Source organism: Pteronotus mesoamericanus, unplaced genomic scaffold (genome assembly GCF_021234165.1).
Source record: "Pteronotus mesoamericanus isolate MK-2021 breed Mesoamerican mustached bat unplaced genomic scaffold, CSHL_Meso_final contig_702, whole genome shotgun sequence".
NCBI lineage: Eukaryota > Metazoa > Chordata > Mammalia > Chiroptera > Mormoopidae > Pteronotus > Pteronotus mesoamericanus.
This window is the reverse complement of record NW_026555239.1, coordinates 514,455-534,579: the sequence shown is the minus strand read 5'-3', so window position 1 is coordinate 534,579 and position 20,125 is coordinate 514,455. Positions and strand designations below refer to the sequence as shown.

General features: G+C 41.1%; 1 protein-coding gene across 2 annotated transcripts; it reads left to right on the top strand.

The window, feature by feature from the left end:
• Nucleotides 1-1,115: 1,115 nt before the first annotated feature.
• DDX17 (DEAD-box helicase 17) lies at nucleotides 1,116-20,115 on the top strand. Of its 2 annotated transcripts, none has more exons than XM_054582384.1 (13): nucleotides 1,116-1,502; nucleotides 5,020-5,170; nucleotides 5,823-5,922; nucleotides 6,557-6,690; nucleotides 7,004-7,069; nucleotides 8,446-8,587; nucleotides 8,959-9,119; nucleotides 9,207-9,379; nucleotides 9,728-9,838; nucleotides 10,092-10,153; nucleotides 11,862-11,921; nucleotides 15,892-16,128; nucleotides 17,096-20,115. In XM_054582384.1, exons 1-13 carry the CDS (start codon nucleotides 1,453-1,455, stop codon nucleotides 17,599-17,601), a joined length of 1,953 nt encoding a protein of 650 aa, XP_054438359.1. In that variant the 5' UTR covers nucleotides 1,116-1,452; the 3' UTR covers nucleotides 17,602-20,115. The 2 variants fall into 2 exon arrangements, with proteins under 2 accessions (XP_054438359.1, XP_054438358.1); XM_054582383.1 differs by having other exon boundaries at nucleotides 15,892-16,134.
• The last annotated feature ends 10 nt before the right edge of the window (nucleotides 20,116-20,125 follow it).

Below are 20,125 nucleotides of genomic sequence, written 5' to 3'. Positions count from 1 at the left end.
CAACTACAGAAATAAGAGATGTTGGATGAGCTGTTATCCTAAGGTCCTAACAGCTGGGCAATTCTGTGATTCTATCGGGCCAGGTTTGAGGCTGTAAACTGCCATTTGAGGGAGAAGGAAGAAGGCAGCGGAAGGGAAGCTCGAGAACGAAGAAGGAATTGAGAACGCGGCCTCGGCTGGCTAAAAACATGACTTAATACCTTCACCTTTTTTGTGTTTGAAGGCCGCCTTTTCAGGCTTTCCTCTTGGGAAAGCGCTCAGGGCTGCCTAGAGCAGCGCCGAGTAACAGCTTAATGGCAGCCGAGGGGCCCTCCCGAGGCAATGCTACTCAGAGGCGGTTAAGGGATCCTGGCGGCTACCCTAACAGGGGCTCCACCCACATTTTGGTTCTTTGTAGTGAGCTGTGCTCAGCCGGGGGCAGTGTAAATATTCTGTTGACTACAAGCACCTGAGTGCGAACCAAACGCGGCACAGAGTGCTTTAACCCAGGTGGGACGTTGCTGCCAGACCACTCCGGAAAAAACGGCCTAGGCGCACGCATCATGGCTGCCGGCGACAGCACAGCGAAAGGCAGTCGAAAGGAAATGGCGCCGGGGCGCGCGGCCAGTCTCGGCAGGCCTAGGGCTGCGGGGCCAGCGAGCCGGCAGGGCCATGTAGGAGTGCCAGCCAGGGACTCTAAAATCCTTCCTGGGCTTTTGGCACCTGGACGCCCGAACCTTGAAGACTGCAATATGGAGGGCTCTCATTGTCTCTGCAAAGCAACTTATACCGGCAGGCCCGGATTCCGTCCCGCAGCCGAACCCGGCAAAATCCTCTATTCTTCAAACAGAATGCCTTACGCACACTGCGCATCTTCGCAACAGTGGGCCGGCTAACGACGCAAAGAATGTTACGTCGCACCAGAGACTATTCCCCCACCCCCACCTCACATTCTAGTTTAGGTAGCGCGAGATCTCTACGCCCGCTCCGTACTTCGTTTCCCTTATACCGACCGCAAAATGCGTCCACCTTCGCAACTGTCGTAAAATGCTTCCAAGAATAGCCGTAGTACTCCGCGAAGCCTTGGGGCTATTTCGACACGCTGTTTACGTATAGCCTCCGACGTACGTAGCGTTAAGTTGGAGCAGTCTCAGCGCCGGCCGCCATTTTGTGGAGTCGCCGGGAAGGAAGGAGACGCCTAAACCGCGGCACTGCCGGGTTTGAGCGTAGCCAAACCTACCCACTGATTTTATAACCCCGATTCTCTGTGTTTTGCTCCCGTCTCCGACGAGAGAGGCGGCGACGGTGGCGTCTGCGACGGGAGACAGCGCGTCGGAGCGAGAGAGCGCCGCGCCTGCCGCCGCCCCAACAGCGGAGGCGCCGCCGCCATCGGTCGTCACCAGACCGGAGCCGCAGGCCCTCCCGAGCCCGGCCATCCGTGCCCCGCTCCCAGATCTCTATCCATTTGGGACCATGCGCGGAGGCGGCTTTGGGGACCGGGACCGGGATCGTGACCGTGGAGGGTAAGGGTGGGAGGATGAGAGGAAAGGCCTTGGATGTGCGTGGGGGGAGGGGAGCTTTCCTGAGGAGACGGCCGCTTGTGGTCTAGCGGGAGACTTGGAGCGGACGGGAGGCCTGTGAGCAACGCTCCCGACTCCGGGAAGCGAGGCGACCCGGGACGTAATGGCGATTTAGGGCATGGACCTCCGAGTGGGCCTGGGCCCTGGGGTCACTGGTGACCTGGCGAGGGGGTGGTGGCTTGGCGGCGCCCCAACTCCTTGCGGACGGCGGTCGTGGCGAGGCCCGGGCCTCGCCTCGCTTCCCGGCGTTCGAGCCCGGCCGATTTGGGCAAGTCATTTGATCGCTCCGGGCCTCAGCGTTCATCTGTGAAACACGGATGTTCTTGTTGAGAACAGAATGAGATCTCGAAGTTCAGCCTAGGAAAATCTTAACGCGAAATGGCTTCCGTTGTGTTATGTGTCGCCAGAGATCATTTAACGGAACTGGAACCCTCGTTTGAAACTGGAAGCTAAAAGGCTGGCTTCTAGTTTTGAAATCACCACTAGTCATATTTAAATAATTGGAAGGATGCACATTGGAATATAAAGCAATGGGATTGCCATCTAAGTGGTGGCCGTGTTTGGGAAGAGGGGGGGTTTTTGTTTGGTCATTGTAGTTCTCCCTCCCCCCTCCCCCCATGTTTCGGTCTGTCTTTCTATAATTGGACTGGAGCATTAACTTGGCCTGGCTAGAAAGTTTTTGAGTTGTAACGCTACTGTTACAGGGTTGGAAGTTAACAGGATTAAAGCTAAAAAGTCCTCCCAGATACTGAAATTCAGATCTTAATGTCGACTGAACAAAAAAGTTGAGTAAAGGTCCATTCTCATTCTGATTTATGCTGTTTCTTTTTTGTAATAAAAGTTGTCTTTACTTTGCATTGTTCTTGGGAATTGAGATACTTCATGTAATTGTCTCTTTGTAGTCGGTGTTGTGTTAATGTTTTCTCCAAAGTTGCCTTTGTGGTTCAGCTACACAATCAGATCTACTAGTCACAAGCACCTCATTTATCACTTGATTTACAAAATAAAAAAGGGTTATTCTGATTAATACCTTGTTAGAAAGGGAAATACTTTGTCTTAGTGTTAAGCTTGGAGGACTAGGAGTGGATTGTTTGCTTAGTGTTTTACAGTATAGCTAAATTTAGAAGTGAATTTCAGTACAACTGCTTAGGAAAAAGAACTTAACAGTACCTACTAAAGTTAAAAATGGTCCAGTAATTTCTCTCAAGTTATACACCCTAAACTCTTACGACCTAGAGAAATCCTTGTACACGTGCTTCAGTGTTCATCACAAAGATATTTATACCAGCATTATTCAGGATTATTGGAAACAGCTCAGATGGCTGGATAAGTTGTGGGTATTCATACAATAGAATATAACAGTAAAAAAGCAAGTTGTGGTAGGGTAATGCATGTAAAATATTTAATGAGCAACATAGTCTTCCAGGGTACTGAGGATACATGCATCTTTAAAAGATGGGATGGTATGAATGTGCTAAAAAAGCTGCAAGAGTAAAAAGCTCTTGAATATTTAAATCAGTATCAATTTTAAAGGTGGAAGACATGTTTATAAAGAACCATGTGTTCCAGATTACATCATTAGTGTAGGGTGATGTGTCTTGAATAATTAGTCAAGGCATTAGGGAGAAAGGAAAAACCTTTTCTTCGAAAAAGAAAGTAACAGCTACTTTTCATAAGCTTTAAAAGAAGACTGACTTTGAGGCCCTGGCTTCATAGCTCCGTTGGTTAAGAGCGTCCTCCCAGTCGCCAGTGTTGCTTGGTTCACTCCCTGTTAGAACACATACAAGAATCAACCGACGAGTGCGTCAGTAGAAAAACAAATCAGTGTTTCTTCCCCCATTACTCCACCCCCCTAAAATCAGTAAATAATTTTTAAAAAGGGTAGCACTGGAATGCAGCAGCAGCATTGAAATGACACCTAGGAGCCACATAAATTTATATAAACTAGACGGACAATCTTTAAAACTTGGCCTTTGGTCATTTTTACTTTCTTTGCAAGGCTGCCTAGAGATTGGGCTTTCTATTATCTAAAATCCTGTTTTGGTTCCTAATTTCTTTGACTAGTTCAGCAGTGTTACAAATGAAATTGACTCAGTTCTGCCTATGGAAAGTAGGTGCTCAGTGGTCCCAAGAAAATTTCCTGCTATCAGTCTTTGTATTTAGAGAAATGTTTAGCTGAGTCTTTAATCCAGAATTTTAAGAATGGTTTGAAATTCAGGAAATGGAGGCCCTTTAAAATAGTACAACTACTGCCTGTCAGTTATAAAGTGGAACCATCTGCAAGATGATGTTATGAGTGGGTTGGAATGGAAAAGGGAAATTAAATTCAGTATAGTGTTTTCAGAAGTAAGGAAGTGAGATGAAAACATGCTGTAGACCATCTTAGTGTTAGGATTCTGCTAGGAAAAGTAGAAAATCTCAAGTTCCACTAGTGACCATATTTCTATTCCAATGAACTTGTGAAAGTTCAAGCCAAAAAAAAAAAAAAAAAGGTTTTAAATAATCCAAAATTTTAAAACCTTAAATAACTGGGGGAGGGTAAATTTATATTTAAATTAATAGTACCGCTTGCTTGGTAACAGAGAAAAAAAAGGTGGAGATGGAGAGGAAGGAAAGGTCATAAGTCTTTGTTCTTGCTATTCATTAACATAAACTAAAAGTGAAGACCAGTTTACCTGTTTTGTTATGTTTTTTATGAGTCCTGGAGGGAGGGAGGGAGGAAGGGAAGGGATGTGTGTTTTGTGTTTTGTTTTAGATTAGCAGAGGGAGGGATTGCTCTTCACTGTAGAAAAGGATAAAGGGTCTAAAGAAGCTATGCCAGTTATGGGGCAACTTGTTACAAGTGTATTTTTCGACCTGTCACCATCTTACCCTTATTTAAGCTTAAACTAATGTCCTCCCTTACCTACATGTCTGAATGTTACATGAGAGTAGAGGCTTCTGTTTTATTCACTTCAGTTTTTTGATTAAAGATCTTACATAGTCAATACCCAGTAACTATTGTTTGAATGCTAACTGGTGCTGAGTGCTTACTATACCAGATACTGTTAAGCACTTTACACATGTTTATTTCATCTTTACAGCAACTTCTGAAACAGGTGGTAGTATTTTTTCCTACTTTGCATAAGAAACTAAGGGGCAGAGAGGTTAAATAATTTGCCCAAAATCATACCACCATTGGCAGAATTAAGATTTAAACTTTGAGATTCCAGAATCTGGTTGTAATCTTCGTAATATTTCTCTAAATATAAGAATTAAAATTTTTTCACCTACTGTAACCATACCTTTAACAATATTGTTGGATAGTAAAGGAAGGTGTGTGAACTCCGTACCTTCAAATAAGAGAAGTAAAATAGTCTCTTTGGAAAGGGTTGGCAGTATCCTAAGAGTCTCATCTTTTTATGGCACCTGAGGTATATTTCTTTAAAAATACTAATAGCTGAAATTTTGATATTTATAGATTCGGAGCAAGAGGTGGTGGTGGCCTTACCCCGAAGAAATTTGGTAATCCTGGGGAGCGTTTACGTAAAAAGAAGTGGGATTTGAGTGAGCTCCCCAAGTTTGAGAAAAACTTTTATGTGGAACATCCAGAAGTGGCACGGCTGACTCCAGTGAGTTTCGGGGAGGGGGATGGATTTGTCTTTTTTTATACAGAGTAATGAACCAAGTAGACATAGTAGCTAGAATCTATACATATGCTGCTATTGCTTACATATTTTATTCTAGTGCAGTGGAGCTTTCCTTAGATTCTTATTAAAACTGCTAGTACTCATAGGAGGAACCAGTTTATATATGTACTTAGTGATTGCTTGTTTCTATTTGTTGGTTATGCTTCCAACCAATTTGTCATATATGATTTTAACTGTATATGAGTCATATCTTTTCATCTATGAAGTTAATTAAATTTAAAATATTGGCATTATGTCCTCCTTAACCTCATGAGTTTTTTGGCCTGTATCCATTGTGATTACTTGTTCAGAAAAAAGCATAGTGGAAAGAGTACTTGGGTCCTAAATTCTGCAATTTTTCCCTCTTATTTCTGATCTGAGGCAGGTGACTTAACATTTCTGGGTACCTGTTATTTCATTTGGGAAATGGAACTCTTAATCACCTGCTTTATGGACTCACAAAATTGGGAGGCTCCTCACATGTTTTCCCTTTTAATTTTGAATTGGATAATTGTTCAACTGGATTGCTACATATGGTTTTGTATGTTTAAAATGACTGGTTTACTAATTTATTTTGCTTCATTTTCTTCCATAGTATGAGGTTGATGAACTGCGCCGGAAGAAGGAGATTACAGTGAGAGGGGGAGATGTTTGTCCTAAACCTGTGTTTGCCTTCCATCATGCTAACTTCCCGCGTAAGTGTTCTCACCAGGATCTTATTGTGAACTTGGGTTGAATAGTAAACATAAATAATAGGTTATTTAAAGGTTGTGAACCCTACTCTGGATTGATTTATTTTTTATTTTGGAAAACCCAAGTAGAATACCTTTCACTGAGGTAAGTTATGTTGTGTAAATTTTTTTATTTTTAGAAAAACCTACTCGAGGCTAGAAGTAAATAGTTGCATAAGATTTTTTAATGCTCATCTGTTCTCTTCTTTAGGTTTTTATTTTCTGGGGGGTTTGTTTTAGTTTAGTTTCATCTTCCCCTAGGGGTTTTGCTTGTACCCTTTAGAAAACAGCAGAATGGAATTGCATTCTAGCTGGATATAATTTGAATTTGTCAAGTGAGAAGTGACCACCATGTGCCAGTGCCCTGTGAGATACCTGAGGCCGTGGTTTTCAGGTATTTGATGGGAAGGGTCGCTGTGACAGCAGCCCCTTGAGAGGTAGTGGCCAGCAGGTCAGAGATTGAGTAAAAAAACTGCACTTCTCATGGAGCAAAGTGATGCTGGGTAACTCTTTCCAGAAACGTAACCGTTTTTTAAATAATTCTTTTGGCTATGTTCTTAGTTTTACTTTTAAAAGCAGTAACATTACCCTTTTGCAGAATACGTAATGGATGTGTTAATGGATCAGCACTTCACAGAACCAACTCCGATCCAGTGCCAGGGATTTCCGTTGGCTCTTAGTGGCCGGGATATGGTGGGCATTGCTCAGACTGGCTCTGGGAAGACATTAGCGGTATGTGCCAGCATGGGAAGGTTTTTAATGTGGTGGTGACTTACTTGCTCTTTTAACTATTTCATATATCAGTTATTTCTCAATTCTTTATAAATTTATAGGTCATGGAATGTAGGTAATATTTTAGTTTTTTTAGCTCTATGAATAGGTGGAAGCATTTCAGGTTTAAATTTACAAGTGTATGTGCTTGTCACAGTTGTGAGTGCTGTTTTCACTTTTCCAGTTAGGCATTATCAGTTACTGTGAAAATTTAGAACAGTTAAGGTAATGACTTAATTTTCTTGTAAGACTGTCATTCTTTTTCCTCCCCCAGTATTTGCTGCCTGCAATTGTTCATATTAACCACCAGCCATACTTGGAAAGGGGAGACGGTCCAATCGTAAGTGTGTTTCAGTTTGCTTATAATTCTAAGAATAACTGAAATTTAATGTTTATTGTGTTTTATACACTGTTTCAAATTTCATTCTCAAGCCTATCTTCCATAATTTGGAAGTGCTAGTATCCCATCTTACTCTGGTAAGTTTTAGACAATGCAATTAAAAAACTTGCCCAAGGTCATCATACAGCTGTTAAATAACTGAGCTTGAATTTGAATCAATATTACTCTTAACCACTTTGCATTAATTCAGGTGCAGTTCTTAATTTTCAGTGATTCTGTGAGGGATACAAAAGAGGTATGAAGTGAGGTCCCTGCTCTGGATTTAAGTCAGGGTTTGGGATGTGTATTCTCTGTGGTTAAGTAATAATTTCATAAGTGTTTATAGGGCAGCATGATTTTCTGTTGATTATTTTCATTGCTTCCTGTAAGATACAAGAAATGGTCTTTAAACATTTTGAATGGACATTTGTATCTTTTTTTAATTCAGCTGATACTTGCTATATTAATAAATACGTACATCCTTACAATATGTCTCAGTATTCACAAAAAGAAATAAAAGTATTGCTTTGCATTATGTAATCTGTAATATATTTCCATATGGCAGAGTTAGCTTTATTATCATTAGCTAGTATCTGATAGTACAGAGAGCAAGATTCATTGGTAACAGTGTATTATATCATACTTTATTAGTGTCCTAATTTTGTATTGTTTTGGCCAGCTAGTCAGATTGCGTATAAATCCTTGTTTTTTCCTAATGAGCCTGCCTGAGAACTAAACTAGAAGTCAGGAAAGGGTCTGCTTTTCTGTTTTCTAATTCACCTATTTCTTACTAATACTTAGTCCAGGTTTTGTTGCAGGAAGTTTTAGAGGGAAAGGGAGGGAGAAAAAGGAAACATCAATGTGTGGTTGCCTCTCGTACGCCCCCAACTGGGGACCTGGCCTGCAGCCCAGGCCTGTACCCTGACTGGGAATTGAACTGGTGATCCTTTGGTTTGCGGACTGGCACTCAGTCCATTGAGCCACACCAGCCAGGGCTGTTAGAGGAATATTTTAAAGCCACTTGTTTATTTTGTGAAAGTTCTTTAGTTAAAACTAGGTAATAAAATTTGTAAATCCACTTGAATAGCATACATAAGCAGTAATGAATCGTGTGGGGTAAGCCATCATTTCAAGTGCTAAATATTCTCATAATTTTTTACTACACTCCAGTGCACTGTGTCTTATGTCTCTGCCTTCCCATCCTCCCAAACCATTACATAATTTTGAAAGTACCAAATTAGGCAGTAGAAAAGAATTAGATGGCCTTTTGTACTTCTTCTTCTTTTTTTTTTTTTTTAACTTGGGATATGTCTTAAGTGTTTGTATGTTTGTTTCAGTGTCTAGTTCTAGCTCCTACCAGAGAACTTGCCCAGCAAGTACAGCAGGTGGCTGATGACTATGGCAAATGTTCAAGATTGAAGAGTACTTGCATTTATGGGGGTGCTCCTAAAGGTCCCCAGATCCGAGACTTGGAGCGAGGTAATTTTTTAAAAATTAGCATATAAGAATTATGAATTTATCTCATTTTGCCGATTTCTATGAGTGAAATTGAAGAGGAAGATAGTAAGTTCTTGGGGGGCGGAATTCAGTATTTCAGCAGCTTAAACATTTCTCAGGTATGGTTAAAATACTACTTTGGGAAAATTCAATATGGCTAGAGACTTATACTCTGTGAAGATTGGATGATTATGAATAAAGTCTCCTTAGAGCATGCTTTTCCAAGTACTGTTAGAATGTGGCTAGTTCTCTGCAGCATTGAGTGACAGCCACCAGAGCTGATGCTTAGTCTGCTGAGGCTTGGGCAGTGGATAAAGATTCTCAGTTGCTAGATCTTTGGTTTTGTTTTACAGGTGTTGAGATCTGTATAGCTACTCCTGGACGCCTGATAGATTTCCTGGAGTCAGGAAAGACAAATCTTCGCCGATGTACTTACCTTGTATTGGATGAGGCTGACAGAATGCTTGATATGGGTTTTGAACCCCAGATCCGTAAAATTGTTGACCAAATCAGGGTGTGTAAAGCTGGTAATATGCTCTATTTATGCCCTTTGCCTGTCATAGTTCTTTAGCCTAAAAGAAAGCCTCTCCTTTTTTTATAGCCTGATAGGCAGACATTGATGTGGAGTGCAACCTGGCCAAAAGAAGTGAGACAGCTCGCAGAGGACTTCCTTCATGATTACACCCAGATCAATGTAGGCAATCTGGAGTTGAGTGCCAACCACAACATCCTCCAGATTGTGGATGTCTGCATGGAAAGTGAAAAAGACCACAAGTATGAGTGATTTCACTGTTTGATAATGCCGATAAACCTTTCCTTAATAATCCTCCAAAATTAAAGCATTGGAGAAACTAATTTTTTTAAGGTCTGAACACAGTAGAAGCATTGCTAGCTTTCCAACAATTCATTTTTTTATATCATTTATTGGAGAATTGTCATTAAAGACAAAGGATTCTGGATCCTTGGGTTTGACTCCCAGCTCTGATAATCATCAACTATGTAGAAAGTAATGTGAAAAGAAAGTGCTGTGGCTTTGGGGGCTAATAGGGCAGACATAACTTCTACATAACGTATGGGGAAGTCTCCTCTGAGTGGCTGCATTGTTGTTGGTCTTGTCTTTAGGTTGATTCAACTCATGGAGGAAATAATGGCTGAAAAGGAAAATAAGACAATAATATTTGTAGAGACAAAGAGACGCTGTGATGACCTCACTCGAAGGATGCGCAGGGATGGGTGAGTGCAGCACCGAGGTAATTGATTAGCATCAGGTTTTATAGGTTAGTTTCAGTAGAGATTTCTAAATTGGTGTTGTGAATATTGTATAATATTTTAATAATGCATTTGCTCTTTAAATGGACTCACTCATCTACTTGTGTAGTCTATAGCAAACCTTCACAGTTCCATAAGGTTACACTTCTTTTTAAAGGTTAGTTTTCCCTTTTTTTTTAAAAGATTTATAAGATACTGGTCACTTTCCTTCTGACAGTTGGCCAGCTATGTGTATCCATGGAGACAAGAGTCAACCAGAAAGAGATTGGGTGCTTAATGGTGAGTCCAAAACTAAGCATTGTTCATACTCTGTTTCAAAGTATTGACAGAAGAAAGTATTGACAAACTTTCTATAAGTGGGACCAGGTACTTTAGGCTTTGCAGACTACATGGTGGTTTGCATCACAGCTGTTTAATCCTGCTGTTGTAGCACAAAAATGGTCATGGACAATATGTTAAGAAATGGCTTGGGCCCTGGCTGGTATGGCTTAGTGGATTGAGTGTCTGCCTGCAAACCAAAGGGTCACTGGTTTGACTCCCAGTCAGGGCACATTCCTGGGTTGTGGGTCAGGTCCCTGGTTGGGGGCGTGTGAGAGGCATACTGGTAGATAGATCTCTCACGCGTCGTTGTTTCTCTCCCTCTTTCTTCCTCCCTTCCCATCTCTAAAAATAAATAAAAAATCTTTAAGAAAAAAAAAGAAATGGCTTGGCTGTGTTCCAACAAGACTTGATTTGCAAAAATAGGCATTGTGCCAGATTTGAATTGTAGGCTAGAGTTTGCCCAGCTGGGGGCATTTTGGGTGTGTCTTCTCTGTCCTTTAAGGTCAGTAACGCTGGCTCCTCACACTTTTTCACAACTTATGTCACCCTTTCAGCAATTTTCAGCTGGGTGTGCCACAAGAATTTTTAAAATGTGATACCTGACTATTTAGTAAGGGGCAGTGATGGCCTCTTTTCCCTTAGATTGTCCAAAAAGAAATGACAACCAGCACAATCGCTCCCTGTTGTGAATAAATCAAAATTATACTTTTTTTTGTTAGGTAGGCAAAATATATATTTTTTGGTGTTTAGTTCTTGTGTGCCCTGAAATGGACAGGGTTAAAAATCACTGCTTCCTTTACGAAATACTGTCTTTATAGACATGCTCACCAGCCTAGAAGCTTCCTAAACCTTGCACTTTCGGGCTTTTTATGGAGGCTTTGTTATGTAGGCATGATGAGTCTCCAGTCCCTGTTCCCTTCTCTGAGGGTGAGGGGTGAGGCTGAAAGTTCCAAGCTTCTAATCATGGCTTGATTTTGATTGTCGCTGTTGTTCCATCCTCCCTGCCGGCCCACAAAGTTTTGCCTCATCAGAGCGAAATACACTTTTATCAACTTTTATTAACCAGGAAATCTGAGGGGAACCCTGTGAGGAACCTGGGTCAAAGACTAAGTATCAGCATAAAAGCTTCTCCTAGCATCCCTATTTACAAGAGTTTTAGAAGTTCTGTTTCAGGAACTGGGAGCAGAGACCAATGTATTTTTTATTATTATTATTATTATTATTATTATTATTATTATTATTATTCATGGGAAACTATGGTTCCTCCTTTGTTCCACATCTTTTAAACTTATTCCTCCCGCCACCCCAACTTGATTTTGTTTCATTTGGTAGGTTACTTTGGTTTCATAATTTGGAGGCGGGGGGGGGGGGGGTTCTAGCTTAAGTAATTTTGTTAGCAGTTGTGCCAATTTAATGATGTTTCATTATTAGAGGTAACTGTCTAATAATGCTCCACTGCTAAAAGAGAATGTAATAAAAATTTTCATGTAAATTTCCCTTAAATTTAAAAGATCATTGCATGTTCCGCTGCCTTTACTTGAAATTATACCGTAGTACAGTAAAGCTTTATATGTAGTTAGAATGTTTATTTGGTCATGTTTTTAAGGCAGATCACTTAGCCTTGAGTGCATGGCTGGGTTTTCATAGTATCGTTCTTGTATTGCAGAGTTTCGTTCTGGAAAGGCTCCCATCCTCATTGCCACAGATGTAGCCTCCCGTGGGCTAGGTTTGTATAGATAGGTGTCTCTGTCAATGGTACATGTATCTCTTGGTTTAAAGATTTGTTTGCCATTTCAAATTAGAGTTGTATATACATGTGTTTAGATAAATATTTAACAGAGAAGAATACAAAGGATTTTTTCCCCTTTTTTTTACCCCCAATTTTTTTTGTTTTTTTCTTTCATTTTCAAAGTCTCTTTCTGCTCCTAACAAACAGGCTTTGGTCTGCAGCAAGGCCTAGGTATGACTATTCTAACAGTCAGAGGGAGAGGAAACGCTCAGCTGAGCAGCTCAGCTTCCTCCTGGTTTTATTCTGTTTGGCTGGAGAGAATGAGCCTGGTTGAACCCAGCTGTTAGAAGCTGGGGTTCTGGGGGTTTTTTGGGTTGTTTTTTTTTTTTTTCTTTTTTTCCCCTGATTCTTTTTCTCCTTATACCACTCTGTGCTAGGTTCTATGAATGCTAATATAATCTTGGGATGTAATAAGTCTGTAAACATGCTCTTCATTTGGCAACTGAATCTGCGTTGCCCAACTTTATTTACTGAAGTAAAATCATCACGGGTGCTCAGTCATCCCCTCCTCCCCATAGTCATCGGTAAAATGCTCTCTTCCAATTTAAGAGCTTAATTTGAGGCTAGTGTTTTTCTGGAATTTTTGACTCTTTTGATTTAAGATATTCAAAGATATTTTGTGGTACTTTAGCCTATTCTGAGCTTAAACGGGTAACACAAAATTTTCATGTTAAAAAAAAGATGAGATTATTTCTGTCACAAGAATATCTTTAAATTATTGACAGGTATATTTAATTTCTTGCCCAGTAAGGTGAGAAGTACCATATTTCCTTATAATGTTTAACATAAAGAGAACAGTTAATTCAAACTGGAGTACAAAAGTCATGAAGACTGGATACATTGCACTCATCATTCCCTCCTTCAGAGGTGGTGACCTGTAGCCATGACTGAAACTTGGCTCTGCCCTCTGAGGTCATGTCTGGGTCTGTGCGGTTAGAACTTGGGCCTGTTGGGAGAAGAGGCTGAGGCCTGAAAGCAGTTTACATAAAAGCTTTCAGTGATGGTGGTTTTTAAACAGGCTTGCTATGTGCTGGTAGCTTCTTTGTGCATCTTGCCTAGACAATTAAAAATACTTGTTCCATGTCCCCCTGCATTTCTAAACCAAATCAATTGGCTACCATGAGAATAACTTAAGACTCTTCATCCCATCCCCACTCATCCACGTGAGGGGAGAGGGAAGACCCGAGTCTGTTTCTTGTTACTCAACATCAGTGCTTGTTTTGGGCCCCTTTGTTTGCTGCCTTGTAAAAATCAAAAGGAGGGGGAAAACCCACCAAAATGGCAGAATGCTGACCAAGGTCCTACAAGATCCTGGAAAGTGAAGGCTTCTACCTCATAGACAGGGGTGCGATTTTCAGCTGAGTCACCAGGCCTTTTTTCACTTCCTGTCGAGCGATGGCCTCTTAAATGTTCCCTTCAGGTAAGTTCTTTGATTCCCATAATGTTATAATAGTCATCCTCAGGAAACCATTATTAATTATTCCCTTTCCACTGGGATATTTTTGATTTTTCCTTTTTTTTTTCTTTTTGTTTACACACTGTTAAGCTAAAAGTATTGAATTGATTTTGTTTTGTTTTTTAACAGAAGCTTTGATATCAGCTGCAGATCACTCAATACATGGCTGAGGCAAATCTACATTGGCCCGAAGCAGCTCTAGATGAGCCCATTGGCTAGTCTGTCCTTCCCAATTAGTGATTGGAGATTTCAGGCCATGTTATATAGGGCTTGTCAGACAAAAAGTTGTTCCCCTAGGCAGCTGGCCAAAACATTAACTTTTCAATTTCTCACCCCGCTACAGAATCTTCTCTAAAGGCAGCAAGATAATATTGTGGTCGTGCACAAATAACATCAGGGCAGGCTTGACTGGAGAAAATCAAATTCTGCGCTTGCTCTTATGTGTCCTCAGCCAGCTCTGTGTGCACACACAGGACACCTTTCTAGTATGAAGAACTTGCACCATGTCTGCCCCCTACTGAACCCCTCCAGAAATACTGCCAAGTATTAGTCTGTGAACTGTTGACGTCAGTCCCCAGTGTTTTCTGCTTGGAAAGCACGTCTGGGCATTCAGTACAGTAAATTCAGCTTGTTCTCCTGCCCGTGGTCATCCACAGTGGGATTGACTAAGGAGGATTATCCTGTCTCTGAAGATGTGGTCATGGAGCAAAATTTCCCATGCCGCCACCTCACATCCATCCTGGCCCCGTAAATTTTTGTTTTCCTTTATTGCGTCAGCGACCCTAGCCGGAGACTCACGCTGCCCCCTGTGATGACTGCCTTCTCGTCTTTCTGGTGTGATTTCAGGACTTTAGGGGTCAGTAAAGACTGAGGAGCCTTTATTGTAATAAGAAACAGACGTAATGCCCCCTTTCTTCACAGGCCCTTTAACAATAGCCGATATTTTTTATTTTTATTTTTTTATTTTTACTTTTTTTTTTTTGATCATCACCCCTTTCCCCTGAAATTAATCCAGTCTGGGCAATAGATGCAGTCTGACCCTTTGGATGTAACTTACATTTTTTTTATTAATTATTTTTTTCTACAATCACCCCAATTATCCTTGGGGGAGGCGTTGGAGGACCTGAAATTTTTACCCGAACCCAGGTTCTCCGGCGCTTGGCAACCAAATGGGGCTACAGAGAAGCATCTAAGCCAGTTCACAGAGCGAGCGTGTGTGGGGACTTCTCACTGCCACGGACCCTTGATGCATGCTCCCCGCGCTCCAGTGGTCCCGTGTCAGAAGGCGGAGTTTTCGAAAGGAGGCCGCCAAAAATAAAAGGCAAAGAGACGGGATCGGCTGCAGCGGTTTCCCAAAGGAGGAGGGAGTGTGCATCGGTCTGGTAACAAACAGAGAATGTTTTTTAATTCTTTATATCAACAAAAATCTGTGTTTTATCTAGGATATTTTCTGAATATTCTTTGTAAAATGCAGATTTTTTCCACAAAACATTAGGATTCTGTTATATTCTTAAATTTGTTTGTTTAAGTAGGTTAAAAAAGATACATTTAGCTGAAAGCATTACACTAACATTTACATACTTTAAGCATTAGGAGGTTATTCAGCCCAATTCCCAGCAGTGGACAGAACATTAAACTGTGTCTCAAGGTTTCATGGTTTTTCCCACACTCTTTGGCTATTTAATTTCCCAGGTTACATAGACAATCTTCGATAATTGAAGCAAGTAATTGAGTTAAAATAACCTTGAGTTGAGCAAAAAATCTTCATTTGGCAGAGCTGGGCTTGGTAGTACAGTGAAATTTTAGTGTAATGTGCTCTTGTCATAACTGAAGAGGAAAGATAATTTGGATGTTTCTGCGAAGGAAACTAGATGTGTACTTGGGCTCTGGTCGGTTTTTTTAAATAAAAGAGCAAAAAAATTAAATCTTTCTATTCAGTCTCCTTGAAATGTAGTAATAAAGTATATGAAGTTTCTTTTTTTCATTTTGCTCTGTGACTGGTTTAAAGGTAAGTTTGTTATATTTCTGGTAGACTTTGCCAGGCTTCTCCCAACAGAGTAGAAGTGATTTGCCTTATAACTTAATGGCGGTACCACTTTCTCCTCCATTCCAGTTTTGGCAAGGGTAGAGCTGGAATTCGGTGTAACTCCTGTCAGTGTATTGGTTTAAAATATAGAAGAGGCAGGAGTTTGGATGGTTGAGTGGGATCCCCTTAGGATTTTACAGCTGATAAAGTTGCCAGTTCCTATGCATGTCCCAGGAATCATTAATCCTCTTTTACTCTGTTGGGATGAGTCTTTTTTTTGTTCCTGTTCAGAATGGTTACTAACTTAATCTTCTCTCCTCTTGCTGTCATCTGCATTCGTGCTTTCCACCTGTTGTTGGCATGTCCTTTACCTTCTCTTTCCCTGCCGCATCAATCTACACACTGACTCATCGTTGGCTTTGAAGATGTGGAAGATGTCAAGTTTGTGATCAACTATGACTATCCAAACAGCTCAGAGGATTATGTGCACCGCATTGGCCGAACAGCCCGTAGCACCAACAAGGGCACTGCCTACACCTTCTTCACCCCAGGAAACCTCAAGCAGGCCCGAGAGTTGATCAGAGTGCTGGAAGAAGCTAATCAGGCTATCAATCCAAAACTGATGCAGCTGGTGGACCACAGAGGAGGCGGCGGAGGAGGGGGTAAGGGTAAGTCCTGGAGTTTTCCAGGTACTGCCAAGGTATCTTTTTGTAATCGTGTTTTTTGTTTTTTTAATTCTGTGACGACTTTAAATATGTTACTTAATAACAAAGGACAGTGCTTAATAGTTTTCGTAATATCTTCTGAGTAACAGTGTGATTGACCTACTTTTGCAGTGTAATATTTCTGTAGATAAAATAAAACTGATCTTTGTATTTTGAAGTACATGGTGCCTGTTCAAAATTAAGCTGAATTATGATTACTCTAATACCTAATTTAACACCACTTTATGGTGGTAGAACAGATACTGCTACTGGCTCTAAAATTGGTTGCAAAATACACTGGAATCTAGGCCTCCTGACTTTGATTTTAGTATTAGTTCATTCCCCAACTTTTTGCATGTTTAAGCTCTACATCAGAATTACCTGAGAGGTTTTATAAATACAAGGGTTTGGGGGGTATTTTTTTGTTTGTTTGCCTGTTTTTTAAGTGGGTTTAGAATTTGAGCTAGGAACCTGAACTTTTTTCCTAAAGTTTGTGAGACGTTTCTGGTGCAGTTAGGACCACAGAACAACACTTGAGAACCACTGTGCACCAGTCGAGGATCCCTTCCTGAAAGTGGGGGTATGAGCTTAGCTGCTTGTCTTTTTTTTCTTTTTAACCTATGGTAAGTCACATAACCTCTTTACCATTGTTCTACATTTTTTAAGATTTGTGTTTCTTGGTAATCCTCAAGGAAAGAAAGGTCCTAAATGGGTAGGAAGTTGAATATCCATAACATTTACCATTCTTTTGAATATGTTCTATTAAAGATTCAAATTATAAGTTTTTTGAAGTACTGATTTGGAGGCTGGACTATCTAAAGATTGAGAAGGAATGTTGAATACTTTTGTACCTAATAGAGTATTTATATGTGGTTATGTTTGGATCATAAGTCTGGCATTAAAAATCCATTGTATCCTTCATCAGGAGGTCGTTCTCGATACCGGACCACTTCTTCAGCCAACAATCCCAATCTGATGTATCAGGATGAGTGTGACCGGAGGCTTCGAGGAGTCAAGGATGGTGGCCGGAGAGACTCTACAAGCTATCGGGATCGTAGTGAAACCGATAGAGCTGGTTATGCTAACGGCAGTGGCTATGGAAGTCCAAATTCTGCCTTTGGAGCACAAGCAGGCCAATACACCTATGGTCAAGGCACCTATGGTGCAGCTGCTTATGGCACCAGTGGCTATACAGCCCAGGAATATGGCGCTGGCACTTACGGGGCTAGTAGCACCACCTCAACTGGGAGAAGTTCACAGAGCTCTAGCCAGCAGTTTAGTGGGATAGGCCGGTCTGGGCAGCAGCCACAGCCACTGATGTCACAACAGTTTGCACAGCCTCCAGGAGCTACCAATATGATAGGTTACATGGGGCAGACTGCCTACCAGTACCCCCCTCCTCCTCCTCCCCCTCCTCCTTCACGTAAATGAAACCACTCAAGTGGTAGTGACTTGTGCAGACTTGCTACATTTAAAGGAACGCTGTCTTTTCTTTCTTTTCTGTTTCCCCTCTCTTTCTATTTTATTTTTCCCTCCAACCATTGTGATTTGTCTTTCATGCAGATTAGTTAGAATTCACTGCCAGGTTTCTTCTGCCCGCCAAATTGATCCAGTCTGTAATAATAGATTTTGTAAAAAAAAATATATATATAGCTGACTGGAAAAGATCCCCCCTCCCCCAACTTCTTGCATGTTGAGGATATTTGAGCTATTTTTCATCTTTAAAGAAAAAGCAAGCTATTAGGCCCTTTTGTTGGGAGCCCTTTTTTGTTGTCCTGAGTTGGGGCTGGGTGGGGAGGGTAAAGGGTTGAATTGTGCAGAAGAAGATGGCATCTGTGCTTTAAATTGCTCTCATTGCTGAGTTAGAAACCAAGAGGGAGTTCCCTGCACATTTTCCATAATGCTTTTTAATGTTTCCCAAGCTGGAACAGGGTTCGTCAGGCCTGATGAGTTTTAAGACAGTGATTTGCCATTGTCATTTTGGCTGATTGCTTTTTAAGTGCATTCACAGCTTTAAAAAATTCTTAATTGGTTTTGTCTCCTTTACACTCTGCCCTCCCCCTTCCCAGTGACTGAAAAATAACCATTTTAGTGTCAGGTTAGAAATTGAATTGCCATGTCTGAGTATTTTAAGTGTAACTTTTAAAACCCCAAGTGTTCATTGCAATGGTTAAATGTAGCATCTCAGCACCTGGGTGGAAGCTGCCTGTTTTTCTTCCCCATATAAACAGGGACCATCATTGAAATTCATTTTTTAACCAGACAGCAGCTGTGAGCAGAATGAACATAAATGCTCACTGGAAATTTACTTTATTAACCAGTTAAGTATGCTTTCACCTGCAGTGTAAAAATCACCTTTAATTGTAAACAATATACTCAGTGGGCAGATTTTCTTTTTAAACTCTGTAGAGCTAGAATAAAAGCAACTCTTTGCTAGCAACCCAGCCCTTTTGGCCAGGTTACCTTGAATAAAGAATTTTGAGGGTTTGTTAAGAAAGAACTCTTATTCTCTTCATACTCTGTTCTCTGCAGTGCTTTGTAACAGCTTTTGGATGCAAATTTTCCTCGGCATCCTTTTGCACTCAGCTTTTTACAGGTAGGTAGTGCTTAAGAAAAGTTAGAGGACTAAAGCCTGTCCTTTTACTTTTCCTCCATCTGAAGGTAGGTGAGTCTGTCCCCTGCATAGTAATAATGTTGACTGTTTGGCTAAGACTTTCTATAACAGATCTGTGAAGAATTTTCTGCTCCTTGTGTTCACTACAACAGGGCAGGGAGATGAGACAGCCTCAGAAACCTCTTCCACTTCTAATGCAAGACAGTATTTAATGCTGTCGTTAGTATTGTTTATTCACAATGTAGTTAAAGGGGGAAGGCTCCTGCGTTGTTTGGCTAAGGCCTGAGAGTGCTTGCTGGTTTGTAAGATCAAATATCTAAATACTTGAGGTTTTTTGTTTTTGTTTTCCTTTTGAAATTCTTCAGGGAGAGAGAAGGGATTGTTTCTGAGGGGTTCTGAAAGTTTGGTTGAATGTGCAGCATACAGGTAGGTTGTCAGCATAAGTTGAAATATGTACATCTGAAAACTTTGACATCTCCCCTCCCCTCTTTCTTCTTCCTTAACTTCTCTTTTTTTCCCCTTTATAGAAGTTGAGGCTGAGGGAGGGAGGACAGTGGGCACAGGAAAACATGGCAAAACTGCTTTGTGCTTTCAAACCAAAGTGTCTTCCCCTCAAAAAAAATTTTTTAAGCACTGACCACCGGTTTGTTGTAGACATTTTTACATCCAGAATTCTGTTTTGTTTTGCTTTCTTTAAACAGGTGCCACCAGAGGGACTGTTATACTCTTTGCAGGTCTTAAAGGCATCCCTTTTTGGGAGAGGTCTCTGGGCAAGAAAGTGGTAGTTTGCTGCTTGCCTCTCTTCCACCAGGGATGTTAATACAGTCAAAAAAAAAAGCGTGTTCCAAATCTCAAAAACTATTGTAGCCTGAGTACAGCTGAAATCTAGCAGAGTTTTTCTTTCAGCTATAGAGTAACTCTGCCTCCCATGTCTGTTGCTCATGATTCAGGTTCTGCCTTTGCTTCAGAACATGAGCAGAAGAGATCTCATTTGATGCTGGGTTTTGTGGTCATGGTTAAAACTCATTTAGGGAAAGGATTTTGATACTAAGCTATGGGGCTGCTTCTCCCCAATCCCTCCCCAACAATTCATGTGTGGAGTTCTCTCATCTAAAAGGTTGGTGGCTTTTGCTTGGGATCAGTGCTCTCTATTCGTGTCCTTGCTGGTCTCTGAACACATTCCTGTTGCGTTAAGACTTGAAAGAAATGTAGATGTGTGATGTTCAGGCACAGGATGCTAAGAGCTATGTTGTTATTCTTAGTTTGTAAATTGTCCTTTTGATACCATCTTGTTTTCTTTTGTAGGTATAAATAAACACTGTTGACAATAAGGTGTGAGCT

Bases quoted from the DNA above. Each gene is read 5' to 3' on its own strand.
- DDX17 (XM_054582383.1), top strand. From the start codon at position 1,453: ATGCGCGGAGGCGGCTTTGGGGACCGGGACCGGGATCGTGACCGTGGA. The intron at 5,171-5,822 runs GTGAGTTTCGGG...TTTCTTCCATAG, and splicing joins AAGTGGCACGGCTGACTCCA to TATGAGGTTGATGAACTGCG. The intron at 16,135-17,095 runs GTAAGTCCTGGA...ATCCTTCATCAG, and splicing joins CGGCGGAGGAGGGGGTAAGG to GAGGTCGTTCTCGATACCGG.